At 57.9% G+C, this 25625-nt stretch overlaps 1 protein-coding gene across 3 annotated transcripts in view; it reads right to left on the bottom strand.

The window, feature by feature from the left end:
- Window positions 1-351: 351 nt before the first annotated feature.
- bicra (BRD4 interacting chromatin remodeling complex associated protein) overlaps window positions 352-25625 on the bottom strand; it is a 31198-nt gene continuing 5924 nt past the window's right edge. For 2 of the 3 annotated variants that reach the window (XM_069186466.1, XM_069186464.1), the window contains exons 2-14: window positions 20754-20799; window positions 19249-19294; window positions 18137-18202; window positions 15127-17376; window positions 10443-11066; window positions 9226-9415; window positions 8606-8703; window positions 7979-8107; window positions 7677-7726; window positions 7021-7169; window positions 6457-6551; window positions 6224-6326; window positions 352-5805 (exon numbers count right to left, since the gene is read on the bottom strand). In XM_069186466.1, the coding sequence (XP_069042567.1) occupies window positions 3959-5805; window positions 6224-6326; window positions 6457-6551; window positions 7021-7169; window positions 7677-7726; window positions 7979-8107; window positions 8606-8703; window positions 9226-9415; window positions 10443-11066; window positions 15127-17376; window positions 18137-18202; window positions 19249-19294; window positions 20754-20794 (5688 nt within the window). In that variant the 5' untranslated portion in view covers window positions 20795-20799 and the 3' untranslated portion in view covers window positions 352-3958. The remainder of the gene's footprint in view (window positions 5806-6223; window positions 6327-6456; window positions 6552-7020; window positions 7170-7676; window positions 7727-7978; window positions 8108-8605; window positions 8704-9225; window positions 9416-10442; window positions 11067-15126; window positions 17377-18136; window positions 18203-19248; window positions 19295-20753; window positions 20800-25625) is intronic. The other variant, XM_069186465.1, reaches the window with a different exon arrangement.

Raw genomic sequence — 25625 nt, 5'->3', positions numbered from 1 at the left:
CCTGCACTGCACTACGTGTTAAACTCACCAGTACACACACATCCCACCTCACTTGTAGCCTATGCAGAATTCGCCAGCTCACGCCCTGGCACAACTACAGAGGCCTAAAGAGAGAGACACTGTGCTGGGGACTGAACAAGCACGACGCAGAGAGAGCAGACAGAAGCACTGCAGTTCAGCCTCAGGTGCTGTAGTGGCTGTCCTGGAGGGTCTGACACAGCCGCTCATGAAGACAGGCCAGATCCCTTTGATAAAGCAGAGCTCTGTAGCACTAATCGTGGTTGAAATAAAAATAAATATAAATAAAATAAATACAAAAAAAAATCAATAAAATCCATTGCAATACACCCATTTCTTTTTTAAAAGAAGCAATGTTTAATTTACAGTTTTACTAAATGTACAGTTCTTTAAAAAAAAGAGTTTGTCATTATACACAATAAATACAGTACAAAATTAATCTGTAGTACTATATTTCAAATTCTCTTACTTTTTTAAATGTTTTTTTTTATTTAAAGTCACTGAATTTTTTGTTTATGCTGTGTTTAACTGTCCAAAGAGTGTTACAGTGGAGGAGGGACCGAAGGTAGAAAAGGAGGGAGACAATCCGACACAGAAGAGAGGACTGAGGACGGAGGGAGTGGGAGAGGAGACACGCAGAGGGACGTGTGTGGGAGAGAGAGGAGACACGCAGAGGGACGTGTGTGGGAGAGAGAGGAGACACGCAGAGGGACGTGTGTGGGAGAGAGAGGAGACACGCAGAGGGACGTGTGTGGGAGAGAGAGGAGACACGCAGAGGGACGTGTGTGGGAGAGAGAGGAGACACGCAGAGGGACGTGTGTGAGAGAGAGAGGAGACACGCAGAGGGACGTGTGTGGGAGAGAGAGGAGACACGCAGAGGGACGTGTGTGAGAGAGAGGAGACGCGCAGAGGGACGTGTGTGCAAAAGAGAGGGACGTGTGTTTGAGTGAGAGGAGACGCGCAAAGGGATGTGAGTGAGAGAGAGGAGACACGCAGGGGGACGTGTGTGCGAGAGAGGAGACACGCAGGGGGACGTGTGTGCGAGAGAGAGGAGACACGCAGAGGGACGTGTGTGCGAGAGAGAGGAGACACGCAGAGGGACGTGTGTGTGAGAGAGAGGAGACACGCAGAGGGACGTGTGTGTGAGAGAGAGGAGACACAGAGACAGACTTGTGAGAGAGAGGAGCGGGAGAGGAGACAGGCAGAGTGAGGAGACAGGGGGAAAGAGAGGAGTCACAGAGTGAGGAAAGAGAGGAGATATGACAGAGATGGAGAGGAAGAGGAGCACAGCACTGCTGAACAAGAATCGGTGGCCTGGCACGCCTGTAACCTCAGTCTAGGGGAACATGGTGTCTTTCTGACACAGCAGGCCCTGCTGCTGCACGCTCACCAGGTACTGGGCGGCACTAACCACCCTGCCCAACCCTCTCCACCGTCCCGGCATGAGCCATTCACACACCACCCAGAAGTCCAAGAGCTGCGCGTCACTCGGGACTCATCCGGCACACACGCACCCCGGCCGCTCCCTGGCGCCCCGGCGGGCTGGCGAGTCCGAGGCGCGGGCGACCAGGCCCCTGCGCCTCCCGCGGGTCAGCACCGGGAGCCAAAGAACCGGGAGGCGTCGTGAAACTCCGCCGGCAAACCCCTTAACGAGCAGATTCAGATCGTTAAGAGCCGCAGGGGAAGGGGCGCCTCCAGCACCTCGCCGCCTCCCCCTCCCCGGTGATTCCCAGCTCCGGAGCACCAGGAGTGTCCGGAGTGCGCGCCGGTCCCCGAGCATGACCTCCGCGTGACCCCGAGCCTCACGCCTCACTGCGGCCGGGAAAAGTGCCACGACTGTCGCGGCCAACTGCAAAGCCTTCTGGGGTCCAACCTGGCGGGAGAACCCCCCCGTGTAAGAAGTGGGGGCGCCCTGGCGTTGCCGCGCCCCTCCCTGCCCCAGCAGCAGCAGCGCAGGAAGAGAGGGGGGGAAGAATGACGACAGGAGAGGAGGAGGAGAGCAGAGGGCAGACAGACGCAGTGCAGAGAAGAGTGTGTGTGTTTGGGGAGGGGGGTCAGCTGTCAGGACCCACATCTGTCCTTCTCTTCCTCCTCCTGTCCCTCTGTCCTTCAAAACGGGGGGGGGGGGGGGTGGGGGGTAGAGAAGGTTGGGGTGCAGAAAAGGTGGGGCAGGGGAACGGGCAGCTGCTTTTACTCCCTCTCTACTCCACTTTGCCACCTGCCTGAAAAAGAGCCGCGACAGGGGCCCGGGTCCCAGCGAACGGTTGGAGAGACGGGCGGAGAGGAAACGAGACAGACGGGAATGGACGGACAAGGTGGACCCCCTGTTCAGATCGGGGGCGACACGCGGCTTGGGAAATCGCCACGGGCCTGCTCAGTCACGCCTCTATACATGTGCAATTCCCCTCTCTCCCAGAGCTCCCCCGCTTCACAACACAACGCACAGCAGCGACTTCATTAGTGGAAAAGACACTTCACAGGGAACGAAACGCACCCAGGCACTGTTCTGGACTGGACCAAACTGAGCTACGCTGTACTAAAGTGCACGACAGTGCTCCAGACTGAACGCTAGTGTACAGTTTGGACCGGCACTGTTCTGTACTGTACCGAGCTGCACCACACCGGGCAGCAGTGTGTGAAACCGGCCCGCACTGGGAGTGAACTGCAGCGTGTGGACTCCTACTCCAGAGCGCGCGCGACGCTGTTCTGCACCCCGCTGGCCGATCCCACACGGGGGGGCACGGTGCCGGGGTCTCCTCGCGGGCTCTGGGAAACAAGTGTCCAGAAATGCAAATCCAGAGTTGGTTTGTTTTTGTACAATCCCAAAAGAAAGCGATAAAAAAAAATCTGAAACGAAAAAACTCCGGGAGCGAGACTGTGAAACGACGCAGGGAAATGTTGGAAATGACTGGGAACGCTGGAATGGGAACGATGCCGGGCGAGAGATGGCCCGTGCCGGGAATCCGGGCGGCACTCCCCCTCCCCCGAAGAGCTCGGGCAAAGAGAAGACAAAGCGGATGCCGGCAGCGACCGCGAAACGTTTGGATGTCTGTCTTCACGTGCCGCCTAGCTTAATCGACTTCACCGGCGGAGTCTGCCCGGCGCGAGAGGCTGCCGGGGTCCACAGCCCGTTTAAGGGAGACGGGCCGGTCAGGAGCGCTGACCTGAACCCCAAACCCAGTTCCCCCACCCCCCTCCTCACCCCCGGGGGATCAGCCCTCAGCCCTCCGCTCGGCGAGGGGGACAGTCTCGCGGGGGGGACAGTCCAGCTGTCGGGCAGGGCTGGGGGGCTCGGGGGGTCGTGACCTCTGGCCAGCGGAGGCGAGCGTTCAGCGCAGCCCGTGACCTGGTCCGTCCGGGAGGGCCGAGTCGAGTCGGGGTGTGGTGTAGTGTTTTTAAGGTGTGGTTCGTTTTAGGGCGACAGCCCTCCTCCCGGACACAACAGGACACGCCAAGGGTGGAGCGAGGCGTCGGACCCATTCCTGAGAGGCGCACAGCGCCGGAGGGCTCTCTGTGCCCTCGTGCTGCCCGCGCGCTCAGGAAGGGCATCTGCAGACTCACCTGTGCCTTCTGCAACAACAACCACCACCACCACCACCAGCTCTTCCGTCTCGGACGCTTCCCGAGAGCCGTGGCGTCGGAGAGGACTGGGCATTCGACCACAGCGCCTCGGTTCACGTCATGCCTCCCCCAACCCCCCTACGGGACCCCAGCACCAGGACGCCACCCCAAGTCTTTGGAGACACCAGAGCACATCTCGTGAAAATGACCCCACGTAGCTTTTTTTGAAAGTTTTTTCTGTTTTGACCACTAAAAAAAAAATAACAACACAGCGATCTTACATTGGACAGCACGGGGAGCGATCGAGACACAGTCGCCACCTCCTTCCTCCGCTCCCTCTCTCCCTCCCTGTCTCCTGCCCTCCCGGGCTGAGGGGACGTTATCTGCTGTAAGTCCGGGACACCAAGTTGCCATTCTGTCCGCGTGATGACGAGAACTCGCCCCCGCCGGCGCCCCCTATCTGCGGGCACTGGGGCAGCAAGGGCGACGAGGAAGAGGAAGAGGACGACGACAAAGGGGGCCTGCTGTAGGAGGAGGGGGCCGAGGCGGCGGCGGCGGCGGCGGCGCCGGGGGGCAAGGGGTGGGGCTGGGACAAAAGGGACGAGTTCGGCCCCCGCGCGCCCTGGCCCCTGCCAACACTCCCGCCACTGTTGCCGCTGGCGGCGCCAGCTGCCCCCGCTCCCTGCTGCAAGTTCAGGATGCTGTCGATGGCGCTCTGCAGGTGCTCGGTGAGCGAGTCGTCGGGCGGGGGGCTGCCGCTGGAGAAGCTGGCGTTGTCCACTTCCGGAGAGTCCGATTTCCGCCGCTTGGCGGGCAGCGCAGAGTCCCAGGGGCACGAGGCCGCCGGGGGAGGGAGGGAGAGGGGCGAACTGTGCCGGTCGGCCCCAGCGGACCCCCCCGCCGCCTCCCCCCCGCCGCTCTTGGATCTGGCCCCCCGGGCTCGCTCCGGGGCCCGGCCCCCCTGTTCCGCCCGGTGGCGGGAGTGCGTCTGGCGGTGGTGGCGGTTTTTGGTCACGCCGCGGTACAGCACCTCCTCGACTTCGGCCAGCTCCTGGATCAACCCGGGGGAGCCCGGCCGGCCCCCCCGGCTGTTGCTGCCCCCGCCGTCTCCCAGCCTGCCTCCGGCGGCCCCCGGCTCCGCCCCGGCGCCCGCCCGCGTCCCGCCTGTGCGCGCGTGGGACGGCTGGGAGCTCGCCCGGGGACCCCGGTTTTCCAGTTTCACGCTTGCGATCACGGTCCGGCCGGGGGGGGGGGAGGAGCCCCGAGAGTGAGGGGGGGAGGGGCGCGCGACGGGGAACGGGGGGGGCAGCTGCTGAGGGTTGGCCCCCCTGCTGCACCCCCCGCCTACCACCCCCGGCCGGGAGGGGGGGCTGACGTTCTCGCGGTACGTTTTCCGCAGCGGCAGGCGACAGGAAGTAGTCTGAGAGGAGGTGGGAGGGGGGGGCGGCGGCGTCGCCCCAGCAGCAAGGGGGTGCCTTCTGGTCCGGTCCCCTTCCTGATGCTCCAAGGTCCCGTTCATCTGGGCGGAGGAGGAGGAGGAGGACGACGAGGAAAAAGAAGAAGAAGAAAACGGGGGCGATGCCACCGGAGCCGAGGCTGTTGCCAGGTGGTGGTGGGCGGGGCCTGCCGCTGTGGTTGCTACGCTGGTGGCCGCGGTGGGGGCGGGGCTACAGGCCGAAGGGGGCGGAGTCCTGATGACGGTGGTTGCTGTGGAAACCGAGAGCCTGGGCGGCGGCTCGGCCGGCTGGGGCTGCTGCGTGTGGACGGGGTCCAGCGCCGTGTTGTGGACGACCTTGCTCAGCCCCGCCTCCTGCTTGATCTTGAGCTTCAAGCCGATGCGCCGGCGCGCCTCGTAGGTCTTGATCGGCGGCTTGCTGCGCGAGGGGAGGGCGTCGTCGTCGTCGTCGCCCAGACCGGCGGAGGGGTGGCGCGACGGGGGCGGAAGAGAGGGCGGCTGCGACGAGCTCTGACCCCCTGTCGACCCCGGCGCCGTCGGGGGTGGGCCCGAGCCCGTGGCCCAGGACACAGAGGCCCCGCCTCCGCCCTGCTTGATCACCAGCTTGGTGGGGGTGAAGAGGGGAGGGGCTTGGGCTGCAGTGGCCCCGCCTCCTCCCCCAGCGGGCACGCCCACCCCGGACGCCCTTGCAGTACCACTGTCCGCAGACAGGGAGCGCTGAGCAGAAGCCACCATGCTCTGCAGGGACTGTGAGTTAGCGACATATTCATCTACAAGAGAGGGACAGGGAGAACATTTAATAGACTGGGTAGCATTTACTTTAATTCAGGATAGAGCAGTGTGTGGCATACAGAATGCAGCCTGCTGAATGTATGATATATACAGAGTGCAGTGTGCAGCGTATACCTGCAATGCCTTCAATCTGCAGTGTAGAAAGTACAGCAAGGATGTTCGTAACGGCAAGTGTACTGTGGACAGTGTGGGCAGCGAGGAGTGTGGGGTGACACTGTGGGCAGCGAGGAGTGTGGGGTGACACTGTGGGCAGCGAGGAGTATGGGGTGACACCGTGGGCAGCGAGGAGTGTGGGGTGACACTGTGGGCAGCGAGGAGTGTGGGATGACACTGTGGGCAGCGAGGAGTGTGGGGTGACGGTGTGGGCAGTACACACTACATGGTGTGCCCCAGTACCTGGTCTCTCCTTTGCCAATATCCTGTCCTGGTTCAACGCTGTCTTCTCTTCCTGGATGAACATCCTGTCGATCATCACCATCTCAGCTGATGGTCCCAGCCGCTGGGCAGAGAGAGGGCATCAGAGAGACGATCAGACACAGGAGAACTCACAGAGCAGTCAGGACGACAGAAATGCAGACAGACATCTGAAGGCAGGAAGGCAGAGGGACAGACAGGCTGGAAGAGCTTACCTTGGACTCCTCGAAGAGCAGCAGGCGGTATTTGTTAAGCATGGCTTGGGTGCGCTTCAACAACTGACTGGACACATTCTCGAACTCCTCATCCACTACAAGGACAGAGACAGAGAGACAGTCAAACACCAGACACACACACACAGGCAAGAGAGAGACAATCAAACACCAGACACACACACACTGGTGAGAGAGACAGTCAAACACACACACACACACACACACACACACTGGTGAGAGAGAGACAATCAAACACCAGACACACAAACTGGCGAGAGAGACAGTCAAACACCAGACACACACAAACTGGCGAGAGAGAGACAGTCAAACACCAGACACACTGGAGAGAGAGTGAGCCTCTCAAACAATAATGTTTTCTGTTACAGATGTCAACACTGTGATGTATCGGTCAGGCCTGCACAGCCTGGGGAATCTGAGGCAGATTGCACGCAGTACAGACCCCCTGCAGGCAGCGCAGTGAGAGGAAGAAGTGTTCAGAGAAGGATGGTGTCTGGGAAAGCGGGGTGTGTTTCTGGGGTGTGGGGGTGTCGGTTCGGGCAGCACCTCTCTGGTAATCGTGGTTGGAGGAGTCGGTGCCCTGGTACAGGTGGTAGGGCAGCAGGCGGTACAGAGCGTCCTCGAAGGAGCGGAATGGAGACTGGTAATCAGGGTGCAGCACGGATCCCTGCTGCTTACGGAGCTGTTCCAGCATCCTGAGACACAGCGGGGAGAGACAGGCCTTGTTGTAAATGGCTGTAGATTTCTCTTCTGTTTTACGTGAATTGTATTCGTTTTGCTTTGGCAACACTGATTGTACTCATCGGTCATGCCAATAAAGCACCTTGAATTGAATTAAATTGAGAAAGAGAGGGGGACAGAGAGGAAGAGGGGGGGGGGGAGAGAGGAGAGAAAGGTGGAGAGAGAGAGAGAATGGGGAAGGAGGGAGAGATGGAAAGACATGGAGATGACAGAGAGAGATGAGAGAGATGGGGAGAGAGAGAAAATGGGGAAGGAGGGAGAGAGATGGAGAGAAGGATAGACGGCGACAGTAAGGGAGAACAAGGAAGACAATTCGTCCGTTTCAGTACACCAAGATATGCCCAAGAAGTACAGGGCAACACAAGTACACACTCACACACATACACAATACAGAAAGCAACACACATGCCCAGTGCCCAGGGCGCAGAGCCCCACACACAGTCCCAACACACAGCTCTCACCTGGCCTCCTTGCTGGGCTGGAGGCTGAAAGGCCTCTTGAGAGATGCAGGCTGTGAGGGCAGAAACACAAGTGTGTCAGACAACACCTCCAGGTGCACAACAGCTGTGCCACACTGACAGCTGCTACTGCACGACTTAGTGAGACGTACAGTTGCTGCAGCACAGCAATAAAGTAAACCGTAAGGAAACCGCAGCTACGCCATGCTATCAGGTGTCAGAAAAGAACACACTAAACAGCAACACTGTCATATACAACTGTTTTTTTTTTTGGGGGGGTGGGGTTCCCACATCATTTCCCTCACCTGTGTCTGTGTTGGGACAGAGGGCTGGGCTGCTGTCATCTGTGGGAGCCCTGTCCCCAAAACCTGGATCTGTAGACCCCCCTTCCCCAAAGAGAGCCCGCCCACTGTGCTGATCACGCCAGGCTTCGGCTGCAGAGGGAGGAAGGAGAGGCAGAGCGATCGCGATGAGAAGGAGAGGGAAGAGCTTAAACACACTGCTTCTTATATATCCTTTCTCAGGGTGTTTCTCAAAAAGAGTAGGGGTGTTACCCTGGCATCCCGGCCAAATTTCCCCCTGGCCTTTACCAGTCATGGCCTCCTAATAATCCCCATCTCTGAACTGGCTCCATCACTCTGTTCTCCCCACTGAGAGCTGGTGTGTGGGGAGCGTACTGGTGCACTATAGCTGTTGTCGCATCATCCAGGTGGGGCTGCACATTGGTGGCGGCAGTGGGATTCCCCATTGCCTGTAAAGCACTTTGATTGGAGTGCCCAGAAAAGCTCTAAATGAGTTTAAGAAATTATTATTATTATTATTATTATTATTATTATTATTATTATTATTATTCTCATAATTTTCTGACTCATTTATGTTCGCAATGTGATAGAGGAGCAGCTGGTTGCTGAGGGTCAGTGTTGGTCACTCACCTGTACTGTCTGTCCGAGGGCCACTGGAGGACCCGCTTGCTTGACTGTGGCCCCCGCTGATCCTGGGGCCCCTGAGAAAACCTTCACTTCACTTGGCACTATAGAGAGAGAGGGGAAGCATGAAGATTATAAACAGCATTCCTGTTATCTGTGTCTCCGTGTGTCAGTTCAGTGTTGTTGTGTGCTGGTTATCTGTGTCCCAGTGTGTCAGTTCAGTGTTGCTGTGTGCTGGTTATCTGTGTCTCAGTGTGTCAGTTCAGTGTTGCTGTGTGCTGGTTATCTGTGTCTCAGTGTGTCAGTTCAGTGTTGCTGTGTGGTGGTTATCTGTGTCTCAGTGTGTCAGTTCAGTGCTGATGTGTGCTGGTTATCTGTGTCCCAGTGTGTCAGTTCAATGTTCCTGTGTACTCGTGTCTGTATCTTATTGTTTGTACACCAGTGCATCAGAACAGTGTTTCTGTGTTTCGCTGTCTGTGTCTCAGAAGCAGTGCAGCAGTGCAGCAGAGCAGTGCCTCAGTTAGCCAGTGGCAGTGTGTCAAAACGGTCTCCTTGTGCATCAGTGTGTTAATACAATGACAGTGCACTGATGCACTGATGCACAATGGTGGGTGTGTCCAACTCACTCGAGGGTGGAGTCTTCACCAGAACCGAGGTCTGCTGGAGCAGAGAGGCTAGCTGGGCAGGAGCACTGTTGCCTGGCGATGATGTCACAGCCTGGGCAGGGGGCGGCTCTTGCTGAGGGCTGAACTGATTGGAGGACAGCGACGGGGGTGGAGCCTGCTGATTCGGCTGGAGGATAATACTGTGCTGAAACTGAGAAAGAGTGGAAAACAACGTGAGGCGGGAGCTTCTACAAGCTTACACAAAAACACACAGAAAGTAGCCGTATCACCCTGCGGCTCCCAGCTGGCAGCCCACTGGAGCTCAGCAGGTGTGAGCCTGGGCAGTTCCTGAATGGGAGTCTCCTGGGAAAGCTGGTTGCTGCTGGAAGAGGTGCAAGTGGGGCCAGTAGGGGGCGCTCACCCTGCAGTCTGAGTGGGTCCTAATGCCCCAGGATAGTGATGCGGACACTATTCTGTGAAAAGGCGCCGTCTTTCGGAAGAGTAGTGAAACCTGAGATCCTGACTGCGGTCATTAAAAATCGCAGGGGGCGATGTTACCGCTTCTTGTCCCGGCAAAACTTCCCAAATAATCCCCATCTCTGAACTGGCTTCATCACTCTGCTCTCCTCCCACTGAGAGCTGGTGTGTGGGGAGAGTACTGGCGCACTCTGGCTGCCGTCGCATCATCCAGGTGGGGCTGCACACTGGTGGTGGTAGCAGGATTCCCCATTGCCTGTAAAGCGCTTTGAGTGGAGTGTCCAGAAAAGTGCTACGTAAGTGTAAGGAATAATCATCATCATTATTATTACAGACTAAACCAGCATGGTTGTCCGGTGTTCACAATTTGCATGGATCTCTAGCATGTCTTAAAACCAGTCAGACACAGACACAGACACAGACACAGACACAGACACAGACACAGACACAGACACAGACACAGACACAGACACAGACACAGACACAGACACAGACACAGACACAGACACAGACACAGACACAGACACAGACACAGACACAGACACAGACACAGACACAGACACAGACACAGACACAGACACAGACACAGACACAGACACAGACACAGACACAGACACAGACACAGACACAGACACAGACACAGACACAGACACAGACACAGACACAGACAGACACAGACAGACACAGACAGACACAGACAGACAGACACAGACAGACACAGACAGACACAGACAGACACAGACAGACACAGACTGCTGTACCTGTTGCAGTTTGTCCAGCAGCTGTTTCTGGTGGGTGGAGGGCTGTGCGATGGCCGACAGCGTCTGCAGCTGAGCCCCCACCAGCTGGAGCGAGTGCTGCTGCTCCACCGTCAGGCTCTGCAGGCCAAGCTGCTGTTTCCCTGTTGAGCCCGGGGGTGGCGCTGTGAACTGGAACTGCAGCGTGGGGGCGGGGGGTGCGGGCGGCTTGGGGGAGGAGGAGGGGGCGATGGAGGAGGAGGAGGAAGACGAAGTGGCGAGCGTGGCCACGTCCTGCTGGAAGGAGGGGGGCCGAGGCTGCGTTTGGGACTGTTGCTGTGGTAGCTGCACGGGGTGTTGCTGGGGTGTGTGCTGAGGGGACCCCCCGATCTGGTTGTGGATGATGAAGAGCGGGGGCAGGGAGGACGGGGTGCAGGAGCGCGAGGGGGGGCGCGACTGGGGCTGGGGCTGCGACGGGGGGCGAGACTGGTGGGGCGACTGCATCTGCTGCCCCAAGACAAGGGGGGAAGGCTGCAGGGGTGGCTGGGGGCTGTCCGACAGAGAGGTGGGGGTGCCGTGAGGCTGCAGGGAGTGTGAGGGGGACGACCCCAGGATTTTCGGCTGCTGCTGGTGTCCCGTCGAGGGGATCTGTTCGGGAAAGGCAGAAGGGGGGGAGAAATATGAGACAAGGCGGAAACGCAAGCACAGCACACAGCGACAAATGGCAGCCGATCGCAATCCTCGCTCGCAAAACCCTGCCCTTTATTAAGCCACGGTCATCCTTGCATGCAGCGAGCATCTGCATCAGGCCATGCTTGACACCTGGAGCGCCGCACTGTATCACACTTTGCTGCGATAATCGGTCCTCTTTCCCACAACAAGCGTGCCTCTGTGTTTCTGCTTTTCGGCTGCTAAAAGGTCAGGTCGCACCACGGGCTTCACGGACAGGCCGAGGACGGGGATCCTGACCGCCTGCTCTCGGGAACCGCCGCTGAAAACGGGCTTACAATTCGGCGACGGCTCCCGAAGCATATCAGCCCATTGCCTGTCCTCGGTCATTAGTCATTAAAATGCGAACAATTTTTGTTTTCATTTCAGCACAAGATGAGCCGAGACGCACACACTCTTGCCTGAGTGCACGCAGCAGCACGAACCTGGACTCTCACACACGCGCGCGCAAACTATTTTTTCAGCATCTCCATCTCCAACCTGGCGGGCAGAGCTCGGACCCTCGTCGGATCGGAAACCGGACCACACGCCGCGTGCGGAGCAGGAGACGGACCTCCCGGGGAAAAGGGTCAAGCGCAAAAACTCCGCGGACCCCATCAGCAAGGACACCGAGACGATCCTCCCCCCCCACAGTGTGCCCACCCTTAGCAAGGCTGCGGCAAACAGGACGACAACTGCGACGAAGCAATGAGAAGGCGACGGACCACCGAAAGCGTTGGCATAGCCGATCTACACTTATATAGCGCTTTCCTGGGCACGCCACTTAAAGCGCTTTCCAGGTAATGGGGAATCCCACCACCACCACCAATGTGCAGCGTCCTGATCCTGTGGCCTCCCTGTAAACAGGACGCCCAGCCCCGGAGGTGGAGCTCTCACACGCAACTGGAAGGCACGAGATCGGCGCTGCAGGGAGTGGCGTCAGCAGAGAGCTGGCCCCCGCCACGCGAGACCCTGTAGGTCCGACCAGGCACGGCCGGCCCTCGCTCTGGGCCGATCCTTCGCCCACCGATTCGCAAACCCTTAGCCCCTCTAATCACAAACGAGCCATAAAGCAGCATTTGGCGCAAAAGACAAACTGCAGAAACTACTGTATGCTGCTGTGCAAAAGCAGCTTTTCACCATCATTTGTATACTGTAGTGCGTTACCTCTTACCATGCCATATGCAGAAATGTGCAACATACTGTGCACAAGCAGAAGTGCAAAGTTATTTGCAGTGTCATGCATTTAAAACTCTGTTTCATATTTTGCATCGAGCAAAAGGAAGCTTCATTATTGACCAGCTTTAACCCTGTGCGCTGTGACTGTATTAAGGAACAGAATAGATGCACTACTATACTTCTTCGGCGAGCTGTGGGGTACAGCTCAACACCGAGGAGCGCTGTCGGGGAAGGAGGGAGGGGGCTCGGCCTGGGAGACGCTAAGGGGGCGTGTGTGGGGAAGGAGGGGCACAGCGAAGGACAGAGGGATCAGAACCAGCAGCGAACGGGACAAGGAGATGGGGGGGGCACTGCGGGGAGAGGGGAGTGCCAGTGGGGGAGGAAGAGACAAACTGGGGCAGCGTGATGGGATGGGAGAAGGAAACAGGCTGCTAGCCAGTGGTGGAGGCAGGAAACAGGGGAGGAGTGCAGGACTGGAGACGAGCTCCGTGTGCTGATTGACGCTGGCAGGTACAGAGCCTTGCCACTCTCCTCCCCCTCCGTAGAGCTCTGCGCCACTCTGTCTTTTGTGCTCTCACACACCAGACACAACACCCTGCCCGCCTGCCCGCCTGCCCGCCTGCCCACCTGCCCACCTGCCCCTGCTCTCGAACCCGGGCATCCTTGCTGCCCCTTCTAGTCAATCTCTCCCTCGAATCGCAGTGACTCTCGGAAACAGCCAAAATTCTAGACTAGCCGCCTGTTGAGATGCCACAGAGCTTATTAACACTGCTGCAGGTCCCGGGGTGTTGCCTGCTACGGCGGACAGCTACGGCGCCCACAGGTTTGAGCCCCACTTTCCTTCGCTTCACAGTGCCATCGTGTCCCCGACCGCTAACTTCACAAGCACCCTGGAAACGCACACAGCCCCCTCGAAAAGCAGCGTGCACCCCTCAAGAAACAGCCCGCCCATGCTCCCAAAATGTCCAAAGCGTCAGCCTTCCTCGCTGGCGTCTGCATCAGGCCCTACACCAGCATCTGCCGTGTCCCGGCTCACCACGGCGCGAGCTCGCTACCACTTGCCAGGCAAAGCCCGGGCACCGTGACAGGGCACTCGAGGGCAGAAAAAGAGCACAGGCTGACCTGCTTAGAATCAGAAAGGCTCCTCAGTTTACATCTGCACCTCAGCGCAGTCACAGGCCACAAATCCCAAAGCCCTGCTGGGACACCTGAGCCAGACAGACCGCCTGCAGTGCTGGGCTCATGAGCACGGACACCCAGGAATAACACAGGCAGGCAGGCAAGACGTGTACGCAGCACGCAGGTAAACCACAGGAAAGACAGGAGTAGAGAGAGGCAAGGAGTACCAGAGAAGAAAAAGGAAGGTGGGTGTGGAGGAGAGACCAGAACAGCACAGAGTGGCTTGTAACAGAGAAGGACAGCAAGGTACACAGTGATGCTGTTTTAGTGACAGCACTATCAGCGCAGGAACAGAGGGAGGGAGAGAGTGGGTACAGTACAGCTTTACTCTGCTTGGAGCAGGGGCAGGTTTTAAGTGAAGCAGCAGGTATGAGGAGCTAGGGGAAGGGTCTTGTCTACCTGATACACCTTGTGGGCAGGGCCAAGAGAGGGGGCGGAGCTCTGTCCCAGGCTGTCACGGCCAGACGGGGCCGGACCTTCGGTGCTGCTGACGATGACAGAGGCGGGGACACACACAGAAGGGGGCTGAGTGCTCTCTGATTGGTGCTGCTGGTCCTGATGGGGGAGGGATGGATTAAGGAGGGAGGGGGTCGGAGGGGGGCAGGGTTTTAGTCCAGTGGTGGTGGAGGGCAAAATATCCACAAAACTAAGATCAGGGTTTATTTCAACAGAGAGGAAAGTTAAAACATCTCTCAAAAAAAACATACTTGCACACATCACCACTTCCTCCCAAGATGAAGTGGCAGTGGCTGGCACACAGAACTCAAGCCATGACTGAGGGCAAAGAGCTACTCCGTTTTAATACAGAAGGGCCCTATTCACTCACCAGTTTTTCTAGGGCTTTGCCACTTTTGATAATCAACGCGTCATTGGACCACTCTGCACTAATCCGCCCGGGTACAAGTTTCCAGGCACTGCCACCTTGCTCTGGGAGGGAGGAGTGGCCCTGTCCCAGCTCAAACTCTCTGCGAGACCCTGGAGAGCAGACCACAGTGCATTCCAGGCACTGAGCTCTCAGTGCCAGCTCACAGCGGGCAATGAATTTTCTACAGCGCTGTGCCAGGCTGGGCAACCTGAGCTCTTGTGACCCCAGAGTCGGCGTGTGGGAGCGACCTTCCCTGCCCGGGGCTCAGAGGGGCACTAGATTTGGACACTATTAGCCTTTTGTGCATCTTCCTAAGCCGCCAGCCTGCTGCTCGAACACCTGGGAATAAACCGCAAGCCAAGCGTGAGCCATCGCTCCCTCTGTGGCGCGCCCGCTTCCTTCGCCAGCCTGTCTGGCTGGGGGCGAGGCTCACCGTGGCACAGCTGTGTGTGGGGGGGGGGGTTTGAACTGGGAACCCACTGCTCGAGCACCTCAACGCCCTCCCAGCCCTTCTGCTGTTTCCCAGCGCATGGGCGCCTCCCTCTGGCCGATTCTGAGCCGGCGCACAATCGCCTTGAGGTTTCAGCTGGAACAGCAGCTCCCGCGCAGGCGCGCACACGCACACGCACACGCACACGCACACGCACACGCACACGCACACGCACACGTCGGACGCACACGTCGGACGCACACGTCGGACGCACACGCACACGCACACGCACACGTCGGACGCACACGCACACGTCGGACGCACACGCACACGTCGGACGCACTGACCTGCTGCAGGAACATGTGAAGAGGCTCGTGGCTGAGGATCATGCTGGGACCCTGGGGGGCGAGAATCAGCTTCCCGGGACTGTGCTGGGGGGCAGAGGGCGGCAGGGCAGAGGAGGGGGGGGCGGAGGAAGAGATGGAGGAGGAGGCAGCGGCGGGGGATGGAGAGGAGGACGAAGAGGAGGACGAGATTGAGACGGGGATGGAGGGGGCGGTCTGGACCGTGAGGATGGAGGGAGGGGGAGGGACAGAGGGGTGGGCGGCCTGCTCGGCGCCGCCCCCCAGCACGGCAACAGTCTCCCCCTGCTGGCACTGGGCTGCCACTGCCGCCCCTCCGGCGCTGTTGCTGGGGATACCGCCCGCCTGCTGCTGTGGGGTGGGCTGCAGGCTGATGGCGGCGCCCATGCTGTCCACCTGGCTCAGCATGGTCAGAGAGTTGGGGATCATGCCCTGGATGACCGTCTGCGCGTGTCCCGCGGGGTGGTGGGCCTGCGCCTGGGGCTGGGCCAGCGAAACCGGCATCTGGAAGAGGGTGTGGTGTCCCATTTGACCGGGCTGGAGCTGGATGGGCCCGGAGAGGATGTGGGCGGTGCCAGAGGGCCCCTGAGAAGTCAACACGGGCCCCAGGTTGAGGTTCTGGTTGGTGGCGAGGATCTGGTTGGCGATCAGCTGTCCCCCGGGGCCCTGGCTGGTGATGATGTGGCCCCCGGGGTGCTGGGTCAGGATCTGGCCCCCCGCCTGGAGCTGGGACAGCTGGCCCGGCAGCAGGAACTGGTGGTTCTGCCCCTGCAGGACGGTCTGCGAGGGGATGACGATGCTCCCGCCCTGGTTGAGCAGGTGCAGGCTGACCGGCTTCCCCGCGGCGTGCGGCCCCTGCTGCTTGATGAAGGCCGGCGAGAACTGCGCCCCCTGCTGCGCCGCGCTCAGGACGACGTTCGCGCCGGGCTTGCCCGTCATGAAGGCCACGTTCTGGGGCGCCGAAACAGGGACCTGCCCCTGCTGCAGCCCCAGAGCTTTCCCAGCGTCGTTCTGCAAGGAGTGGGCGGCCGTCCCCAGCTGCTGCTGCTGCTGTTGCTGTTGCTGCTGTGACTGCGGCGGCGGCTGATTCTGCTGGTTCTGCTGCTGCGGGTTCTGCTGTGGCGCCGGCTGGGCCGCCCCGTACTGCGGTTTCGGGGAGATCTGGTACAGCCTGGGCTGGATGACGCCCCCGCCGCCCCCCTGGGGGGGCTTGGGCTGGATGGGGGTGGGCGTGCGCTGGATGATGACGTTCTGCATGATGGGGCCCTGAGTCAACGTCGGGGGCTGGCCCGCGCCGGGAACCCCGATTCCCGCGCCGAGAGGCGTGCCCGCGAAGCCCACGAGCCCCGCCGAGCCGGAGGCCCCGCCGCCGCCGCCGACCGCGCCGCCACTGTTGCCGCCGCTGCCGCCGTTCATGGCAGGGGACCCCAGCGTCGCCTTGCCCCCCTGGATCAGCAGCGGCCCCCCTGCCCCTGCCTGGGCGCCGCCGGCCCCCGTGTCCGGGCCGGGCTGGTGCAGCTGGTACCCGCCCATGGTCTTGGTCAGAATCGGCTGCCCGGACTGGTTAATCGTCATCACCGTGGGCTGCCCGACGACCTGGATCTGGCCGATGCCCAGGTGCCCGGCCTGGCCGCCGTTGGACAGCAGGGTGACGTTGCCCAGCCCCACCTGCTGCATGAAGGGCTGGACGCTGATGGTCTTGCTCATCATCTGGGGCTGCAGCTGGAGGCCCGGCTGCGCCAGGACGGGCGCGATCAGGTCCGGGGTGGCGCTGGGGGGGGTGGCGGTGGAATTGGCCGCCGCCCCCGGGAAGATCTGGGCGGAGCCACCCACCCCCACGCCGACGCCGATCCCCACGCCCACCCCGCCGGCCCCGGCCGACGCCACCAGGGTTGGGTCCGGCAAGGTCTGGACCACCTGGGTCAAGCCCGGCAGGCCGAAGGAGCCCAGGTCCAGTTCGGCCTCGGCCTCCTGGAGGCTCTGCTCCGTGATGTTGGCCTCGGCCAGGCTCTGCTGCAGGATGTCGCAGGGCTGGTCGTGGTTGGCCGAGAGGCCGCCGCCGCCGTTCCGCCCGCCCCCTCCCCCCGCCCCTCCCCCGGGGCCCCCTCCCCCACCCGGCGACCCCCCCAGAATGTCATCGTCCTCCAGGAAGTCAAGGTCCACGCTGCTGCTGGGCACCCCGGCGGGCTCACTTGCTGACAACTGATTGGAAGGCTGTGCGTCGGGGATGTGGCCCTGCGGGGGGGGGGGGGGGGGGAGAGAGAGAGAGAAGGGGGTGCAGGGGTGTTAATCTGGGCTCACAGACTGACTGGGCGCCGCAGCCCTGAGAGGGAGAGAGAGACTGAATACAGACACGCTGCAAAAACAGCGACACCGCTCCAAGGCAGACAGCCAACAGGGAGAGAGGGAGATGCAGACAGTCTGGGCACTGCAGGACACCGACAGCCCACAGAGAGTGGGAGGGGTGACAGCGCAGGTAGTCTCTGCAGTACTGGACACGGACACGGACACGGTGCATGCTTGCACGCACGCACGCACACACACACACATGCACACACACACACAGGGAGGCGAGAGGAGGAGGGAAAGAGAGAGAGGCAGGAAGAGGAAGGAGAGGGGGTGCCGTCAGCGCTCTCTGTGAGAACGAGAAGACAGCCTGCCCCTGGACAGTTCACAGGAGAGATGGAAACACAGAGGAAGTGCGTAGGGGTCAGTTTGCTAGAGGCGTGCGTGTGTGTGTGTGTGTAGCGTGCGCAAAGCGTGTGCACAGGGCGCGGGCAGGATACGTGCACGATGTGTGTGTCAGAATTGTGTATTTTGTGTGTGCGTGGTGTACACTGCTTTAAGTTCTGTGGAGATTTTGCGTAGAACTGGTGCGCTGGGCGTGAGTGAAGTCTGAGCAGAAGGTGTGTAGCCTCATGTATGCCGGGTGTGAGTAAAAGGGGTGTGGAGCGTGGATTTGTGTGTGGAGGTGGGGGAGGGGGGGGTTACTCACCCCGGAACTGGAGAAGAAGGAGCTGGAGGGGTCAGCCGAGCCATCCAAGAGGTCATCACTGTCCAACTACAGACAGACACACGGACACCCACAGGACAGACAAGGGGCAGACGCACAAGCATGCGCAGTAGCAGAGGTGGGCAGGCAGACACACACATGGAAAGGACAGACATGGACAAACACAATGGACAGACATGGACAAACACACAGAGGAACAGACACACACAGACAAACATGGACAAACACAAAGGAACAGAGACACAGACGGACAGACACACAGACAGACATGCACAAACATGGACAAACACAAAGGAATAGAGAAACAGATGGACAGACACACAGACAGACACAGATGCACAGACCCACAGATGGACAAAGAGACATGCACACATGAACAGATAGGACAGGCACATGTACAGACACACATGGACAGGACAAAGACAGAAAGCCATGGACAAACACACATACAAGCACAGACAGAAGAAGGACAAGCAAGCAGACAGGTGGAGAAGACAGGATGAGAGACAAGGACAGATCGAAAGACGCGGATGGAGAGACCGAGCGACATGCAGGCGGGCAGGCAGAGGGCAGACAGACAGAAGGGACAGAGGGAGTGGTTCATGCAGCAGCCAAGCGGAGCCAGAGGACCAGAGAAGTGGAGGGTCAGAGAGGGTGAGGAGAGACGGACAGAGACAACCAGGCAGGACAGGTCAGCAGGTGAAAGAAGCAGAGAGACAGGGAACACTATATTAGTGCTTTCTGATTTGTGTCACGATTCAAACACACAAAAATCAAATCAAATCTGAGTTTCAATCATGGGGTGCAATACGGAGGTGAGAGAAAACTACTAGCAGTCTAGACAGCTTGGAGAGAGACACCCAGAAACAGACACCCCAAGAGAGAGAGGGGAGCACTGTGTGTGTGTGAGGGAACTTACTGTGAAACTGCCGCAAAGGACAAATTAATATGCAGGTGAATAATTTAAGAAAACAATTACGCACCAGAGGTCTACCTAACTGCCTGCCTGTCCCCCTAACTATCTATACATCTCAATCTATAGTGGGTCTGAAGGCCATTCCTCCCTCTCCCTCCCACCCTTCCCCTGTACTCACATGTGTTTCTGATCCATGGAGAAAGTCGTTGAGTGCCTGTGGGTCACTGCATGGAAAGAGACAGAGATACCGTCACTCACAGTAACGACAGAAGAGCACACAGCATGCACCGATTGAGCTGGGCACACCGACAGCACCGGGGCTGGCAATCAGACCCCAGTGCAGCCCGTTCTACCTCACTCCAGGCATTCACAGTGCTGTGAAGCCCGGAGTGAACTGTACTCCCGGTACAGAGCTGCCTGATGCACTGAAGGTTTTACTCACTTTAGAACGCATCGGAAAAAACGAGACGCCACTGTTCCATAGTTAATTTTTTTTTGGAAATACCAATAGTATCTGGCCAAATCAGACCCATCTAACCCTCCCACAGTGCAACCGCATGGGGAACCCCAGTCATAGCTGAAACATGATATAAGCCTATATCACAAATGACATCAGTGATCTCTGAACTGTAGGGTTACAATATGACACAGACTGGATCAGTGATCTCTAGACTATAGGGTTACAATATGACACAGACTGGACCAGTGATCTCTGGACTGTATGGTTACAATATGACACAGACTGGACCGGTGATCTCTGGACTGTAGGATTACAATATGACACAGACTGGACCAGTGATCTCTGGACTGTAGGGTTTCAATAGGACATAGACTGGACCAGTGATCTCTGGCTTACAATATGGCATAGCCCAGACTAGACCCAGGTTGTGCTACTTGAGATTCCCTTCTTCTGTAGTTTCATAACAAACTGAACAGAAATCTGTTTGAAACCCTGGGAAAGTGCCAAAGTCAAGGTTGTTCTTGAAGAAACTCATGGATTTATTTTACAACACAAGTTAAAACAAGGGATTCAGGAAAACGGGCACCACATTCCAGTGTGAAGATGACACTGAGGAATATCCCATTCCGCAAAAGCCAACAGTGCCAAATTCTCACCCAGAAAACGCTGATGTTAATTTTGCATTACATTTCCTGGTGAAAATGAAGAACTGGTGTTTTGTATGTGTGTGCACAAGTTAGGAGGGAGAGGCAGATTATCTCTGTACTCCCAGCTGGCCTAAAAATAAGGAAGTAGTTGTGATGTCTTATCACCCGGCTCTGGATCGCATACAGGGTAAACCCTGGCCTGGATCAGAGGGCAGCGGAACGGAGTCTTCTGTCTCTTCCTACGAGACTGAAGGAGATGATGTCAGGGCCCTGGTAATTGTGTGCCGTAGTGAAAAACAGCTCTGAACGAGAACAAACCGATCACCCGTGAAGAGCTGCTTAGTCAGAAATAACAGCCAGCGAGTTCAGGAGTTAGGCTGCAGAACATTCTGTGCTTGGAAAACGTTTTGGACACTCAGGGCTGACAGGTGGACGAGCTCCTCAGTTAGTTCCTTCAGGACCTGGGACCTCCTCACACCATTGTGCTAACAACCCATAAGGTGACCGGCGGCAACCAAAAAGAGCTTTTTCCTTCGAATACACCGTGAGAATGAAACCGACCAGGTGCAAACTCACCAAATTACATCTAGCAAGCACCTGCCATCTTCATCATCCATGTCAACTGCAGAGGAAACAGAAAAGAACAGTTAGAGCTCAGATTCAGCTCACTGGCAGCACAGGCACGGACAGGATGACAGGACATTTAGAGGACAGATACGGCACACTAACACAGTGCTTACAATGCAGATACAGCACAGCTAACGCAGTACTGTTTACGCAAGTGCATCATGCTTTTAAACAGCACACCGTCTGACAGGTGAAACCCATAAATCTAAAACTTGGAACTGAAGGAGAGAGGCAAGTAAATGCAAATCACAAGCATGAACAGATTTTACAGCTGCCATGAAAGCAGGTCGCTGACAGCTCAATATAATTACGGGTGTAATAGATTCGACACAGTTACAACTCACTCCCAGCACAGATTACAGTTGTGGTTTCTGTACAGTTACAACTGTGGATACAGCACCGTTCACTTAAAGTATGAAAAAAGTTTAAAGAAAACGTAGAGCATGGTTTTAACAGATTATCATATTTGGTTGAAGCACAACTCTGACTGTGTAACAAGGAAGGAAAATAGAGACACAATCGCTATATAAACACAGGGGCTCCAATAAGAGTCTAGACACCAGGTCTGTTCACACACAGGGCTCCAATAAGAGTCTGGACACCAGGCGTGTCCACACACAGGGGCTCCAATAAGAGTCTGGACACCAGGAGTGTCCACAAATGGGCTCCAATAAGAGTCTGGACACCAGGAGTGTCCACACACAGGGGCTCCAATAAGAGTCTGGACACCAGGAGTGTCCACAAATGGGCTCCAATAAGAGTCTGGACACCAGGAGTGTCCACACACAGGGGCTCCAATAAGAGTCTGGACACCAGGCGTGTCCACACACAGGGGTCCAATAAGAGTCTGGACACCAGGCGTGTCACCATTGTAACAATGTCTTATTGAACGGGGGAAAATGCAAGATCAGGTCCGCGTTCACCCCAAGAGAACAGGGGAGCCACTTCAGGCTGTGGCGCCGGGGCTCGGCGCTGCACACAGCGGGATAAACCTGCAGGAGTGAATCCCGGGCTGCGCTGCCCCGAGCCGAGAGCTCGCTCCGCGTTCCCAGAGGACTAATCAGATCGCTGTCTTCCGGCGTCATTCCGAGAAGAAAAAAAAACCCAACTAACAGGACGACGGCCCCGGGGGTCTGATGGGCTCTCCGGGGGCCCGTCTAAATGGGAACACGGGTGGGCCTCCCGGTTCCAGCCGCCGGGAGGGCAGACCTGCGCCCCAGCGCTGGCTCACCTCAGAGCAGGGACCCCTGGGGCGCTGGCCAGAGAGTCTGGCAGCCCACCCTGCTTCGCCTGTCTGCCAAGGAAAGGGAGCGGCTGAGGAGGAAGTTACTCTGGCCCTCTGGGACAGAAGGGTCTGTGGATTTGCTCCCAGATGCTCTTTAATTCAGGCTGATCACCGAACCTCCAGGATACCTAATCTCACAGTTAAAACGGTCACTAGTCTGGGATATTGATGACTCAACTCAACTGGGGATCTTTCGAACCTTCTGGGTGGGGGGGGCGGGTGAGAGAGGCAGGTGTGTGGACGAGCCCCCCAAGTACACTGGCCCGAGTGTCTGCGCTGCCGAGCGCCAGGGGGCTCAAGGTCACTGCGTACGACGCCCTCGGGCTTCTCCAGGCATGACCAAACACCGCGTCCGTTCCGCCCTCCGAAACAATACAAGGCGTGCCGGCCTGCCACCTACAGGTCATTTCGATCCGCCCCCGGGGGCAAGAATACAACCCCCAGGTCGAAACCAGCAGGGGGACCCCGAGAAGGAGGTGAAGGAAATGGGGTACTGACTGAGCGTGCGATCCCCCGAGCAGGCAGCAGTCCTCACACAGCGTGCCTGTCGACAGCTCGTCGCCTGCCCGGGAGCAGAGAGACTCCCCCTCAGCGACAGGAAACACGCCTGTCTGCCAGAAAACAATTCGGTCCCAAAGCAAAGCCCCCCCGCGCATCAAGACCGTCGCCAACCTGGGCGTGTCCAGCGGGCACAGTCGTGTGACACATGCCACAGGTGTTTTCAGAGGACAGGGCTGCTGTGGGTAACGATCACGAGAAGAGGGGGCTTGATTTGAATGTTTCACGTCCTCGTATTTGCATATGACCGCGTGTAAAGTTTCCAAAGCCATACGGTGGGAAAAAAATTCTGCGTTTCTGAATTGACTCGCTGAAAACAGATGTTTCAGCACCAAAATAAAGTCATCTGCACAGGCGCATCAGGTCGCTCATCTGCCCTTCTGCGAGTGCTACTTGGTACATGGATATATCCGTTTCGCAGATCACGGGATTGTGCGTTTCTTCTACAGAGGCTTTTTACTTCTGCTGTTCGGTCATGAGCTGCATCAGCCAACAATTCCTGACTCTGACAAAACGTCGATCACAGAGCCGGGGTTGAAGAGGGCCGCGTGGGATTCTGGGAAGTCAGGAGCGATCACAATGTCCTCGGGACTGGGGTGACTTTCTTTACCACAACCCTCCCGTGGCTCGAACCCGGTTCCCCCCCTCTCCTGAAAACGAAAAGGTCCCTCTTTCTCTCCCTCTCCCTCCCCCCCCCTGTCTTTCCGTTCGTCCCCTCGGGAATGGGATCGTGTACGGATCCATGCAGAGCGCAGCCCGGCTTCCGCCTGAAACCACGGATCACCGCTACCCGAACCGTGCGCAGCCCGGCCGTGGTCAGACAGCTCATACAGGCCCCACAGCCACACGAGAGGAGGCTGCACCCACACTGAGAGGCACTTCACACCAGCAAGAGCTGTGGGTCCCAGCGACCGCATCATGCCTCTCATTGTGCAACACGGGCCATGCAACAGCCTCGACCGCACTACAAACACAGGGCAGGTCGCTTACAACCAACACAGCACTTCCTCCGTCATGTCCAAATCACCCAGGAGCAGTGCTCTTCCATTAAACAGACATTCATCGCTTTAAAAAGTGATCAGTTCCAGCGATCTGTGTGCACATAGCCACTAAGTTAAAACAATTTTCCCCGACTTCTTACTGTAAATAGTAATCCCCTACAGGAGTAACTAGTTGCTGTAAAGGGATTACTTGTAACAAGTCATTTTCACCAACGTGACGCATACGTTGCCCATCTGGATCTAGTCAGAGATCTCGGGATGGGTCCAGACTGGGGGCTCACAGGAGTCAGCCTGCACACTCGCTAAACTGTGGGGCCACAGAGGGGACCCCCCTCCCTTGCTGCTGTGACCAGGGCTGCTGTTAGAGTTCAGACTGGACATCGGGACCAATGGAAAGAAGGAGCTCGTCAGCTGCCCATCCACAGCCAGTGGAACTCTGCTGCAGCTCTGTCGGAGACCACTGCTGCACCACAGCGTGACGGATCTGAGAAACTCCCGAAGACTCCTGGCCGGCAGCCAAATCACTCTGGAACTCACAACTGGCAACCCACTGGAGCTCAGCAGGTGTGAGCCTTGCCAGTACCTGGATGGGAGACCTCCTGGGAAAAACTAAGGTTGCTGCTGAAAGAGGTGTTAGTGGGGCCAGCAGGGGGCGCTCACTCTGCGGTCCATGTGGGTCCTAATGCCCCACTATAGTGACGGGGACACTATACTGTAAAGAGGGGCCGTCCTTCAGATGAGACATAAAATCAAAGTCCTGACTCTCTGTGGTCATTAAAAATCCCAGGGTGTTTCTCGAAAAGAGTAGGGGTGTAACCCCGGTGTCCTGGCCAAAGTTCCCCCTGGCCTTTACCAGTCATGGCCTCCTAATAACCCCTCATCTGTGAACTGGCTTCATCACTCTGCTCTCCTCCCACTGAGAGCTGGTGTGTGGGGAGAGGACTGGCGCACTCTGGCTGCTGTCGCATCATCCAGGTGGGGGTACACACTGGTGGGGGTGGGGGGGATCCCCATTACCTGTAAAGTGCTTTGAGCGGAGTGTCCAGAAAAGCGCTATATAAGTGTAAGCAATTATTAATTATTACTATTATTAAGACTTTCTCAGGGACACAGAATCCAGCTGCAGCCACACCTGCGCTCCCAGTACGAAGGTGCTTGTGAAAGGCTGCTCCGCTTCTCACTCGCCCCGAGACACTGCCCACCACAATCCCTGCCGGAAGAGCTCGAAAAACAATTATTCCGAATGGAGATCCATCCTTGGGAGAGGGATCGGCGAGGCCCGCAGCCGGATGACCACCTGAACACTAGAGAAGAGCTTCCCAGCTGGATCTATCCTGGACCTTTCCGGACGGAGCTTACAAAACTGATTCACCTGGAGGGAGACGGAGACGGGGAATGGGGCTCTTCCCATAACCGGGCTTCCCACTGTTGCTCCCTGCCAGCAGGAAGTCCAGGATGTGATCAAGCAGCAACACAGCGGATCCCACATCTGGAAGACACATCTGTGCCTCCTAGGGAAGATAATCCCTTCCCTCCTCAACAGACCTGAACACCCACCCTCGCGCAACGGCATCTGAGAAACCAACCCAACCCAAGCAAGCACGCCAGAACAATGGGCATCCATACTGGCACCCCCTCGCCTCCCAAACACCTGCCCACCTGCCGAGGTCTTCACGCGCTGCTGGCGAAACTGCCCTAGTGGGAGAGCGATGCCCCACTCCTCCGCCTCCGCCGGAGGGGCAGGACCCCCCACAGAGCCCCCGCAGAGGCCAGCCCCCCGCCTCCCAACGAGCTCATTGATGTGAGCTCTGCGCAGCTGCTGGCTCTGGGATGAGCAAGCGTTTCGCTACTTTAGAAGAGAGCTCAGACAAATGAGCACTATTTAGCACACCTGCAGCTTGTAAGAAGGTACGTCAGACATACCAGCAGGGGGGGGGGGAGCTCGAAGACGTGTTGTCTGTGACAACTCTGGTGTCC

Source organism: Lepisosteus oculatus, chromosome 3 (genome assembly GCF_040954835.1).
Source record: "Lepisosteus oculatus isolate fLepOcu1 chromosome 3, fLepOcu1.hap2, whole genome shotgun sequence".
Taxonomy (NCBI): domain Eukaryota; kingdom Metazoa; phylum Chordata; class Actinopteri; order Semionotiformes; family Lepisosteidae; genus Lepisosteus; species Lepisosteus oculatus.
This window is presented reverse-complemented; position numbering and strand designations above follow the sequence as displayed.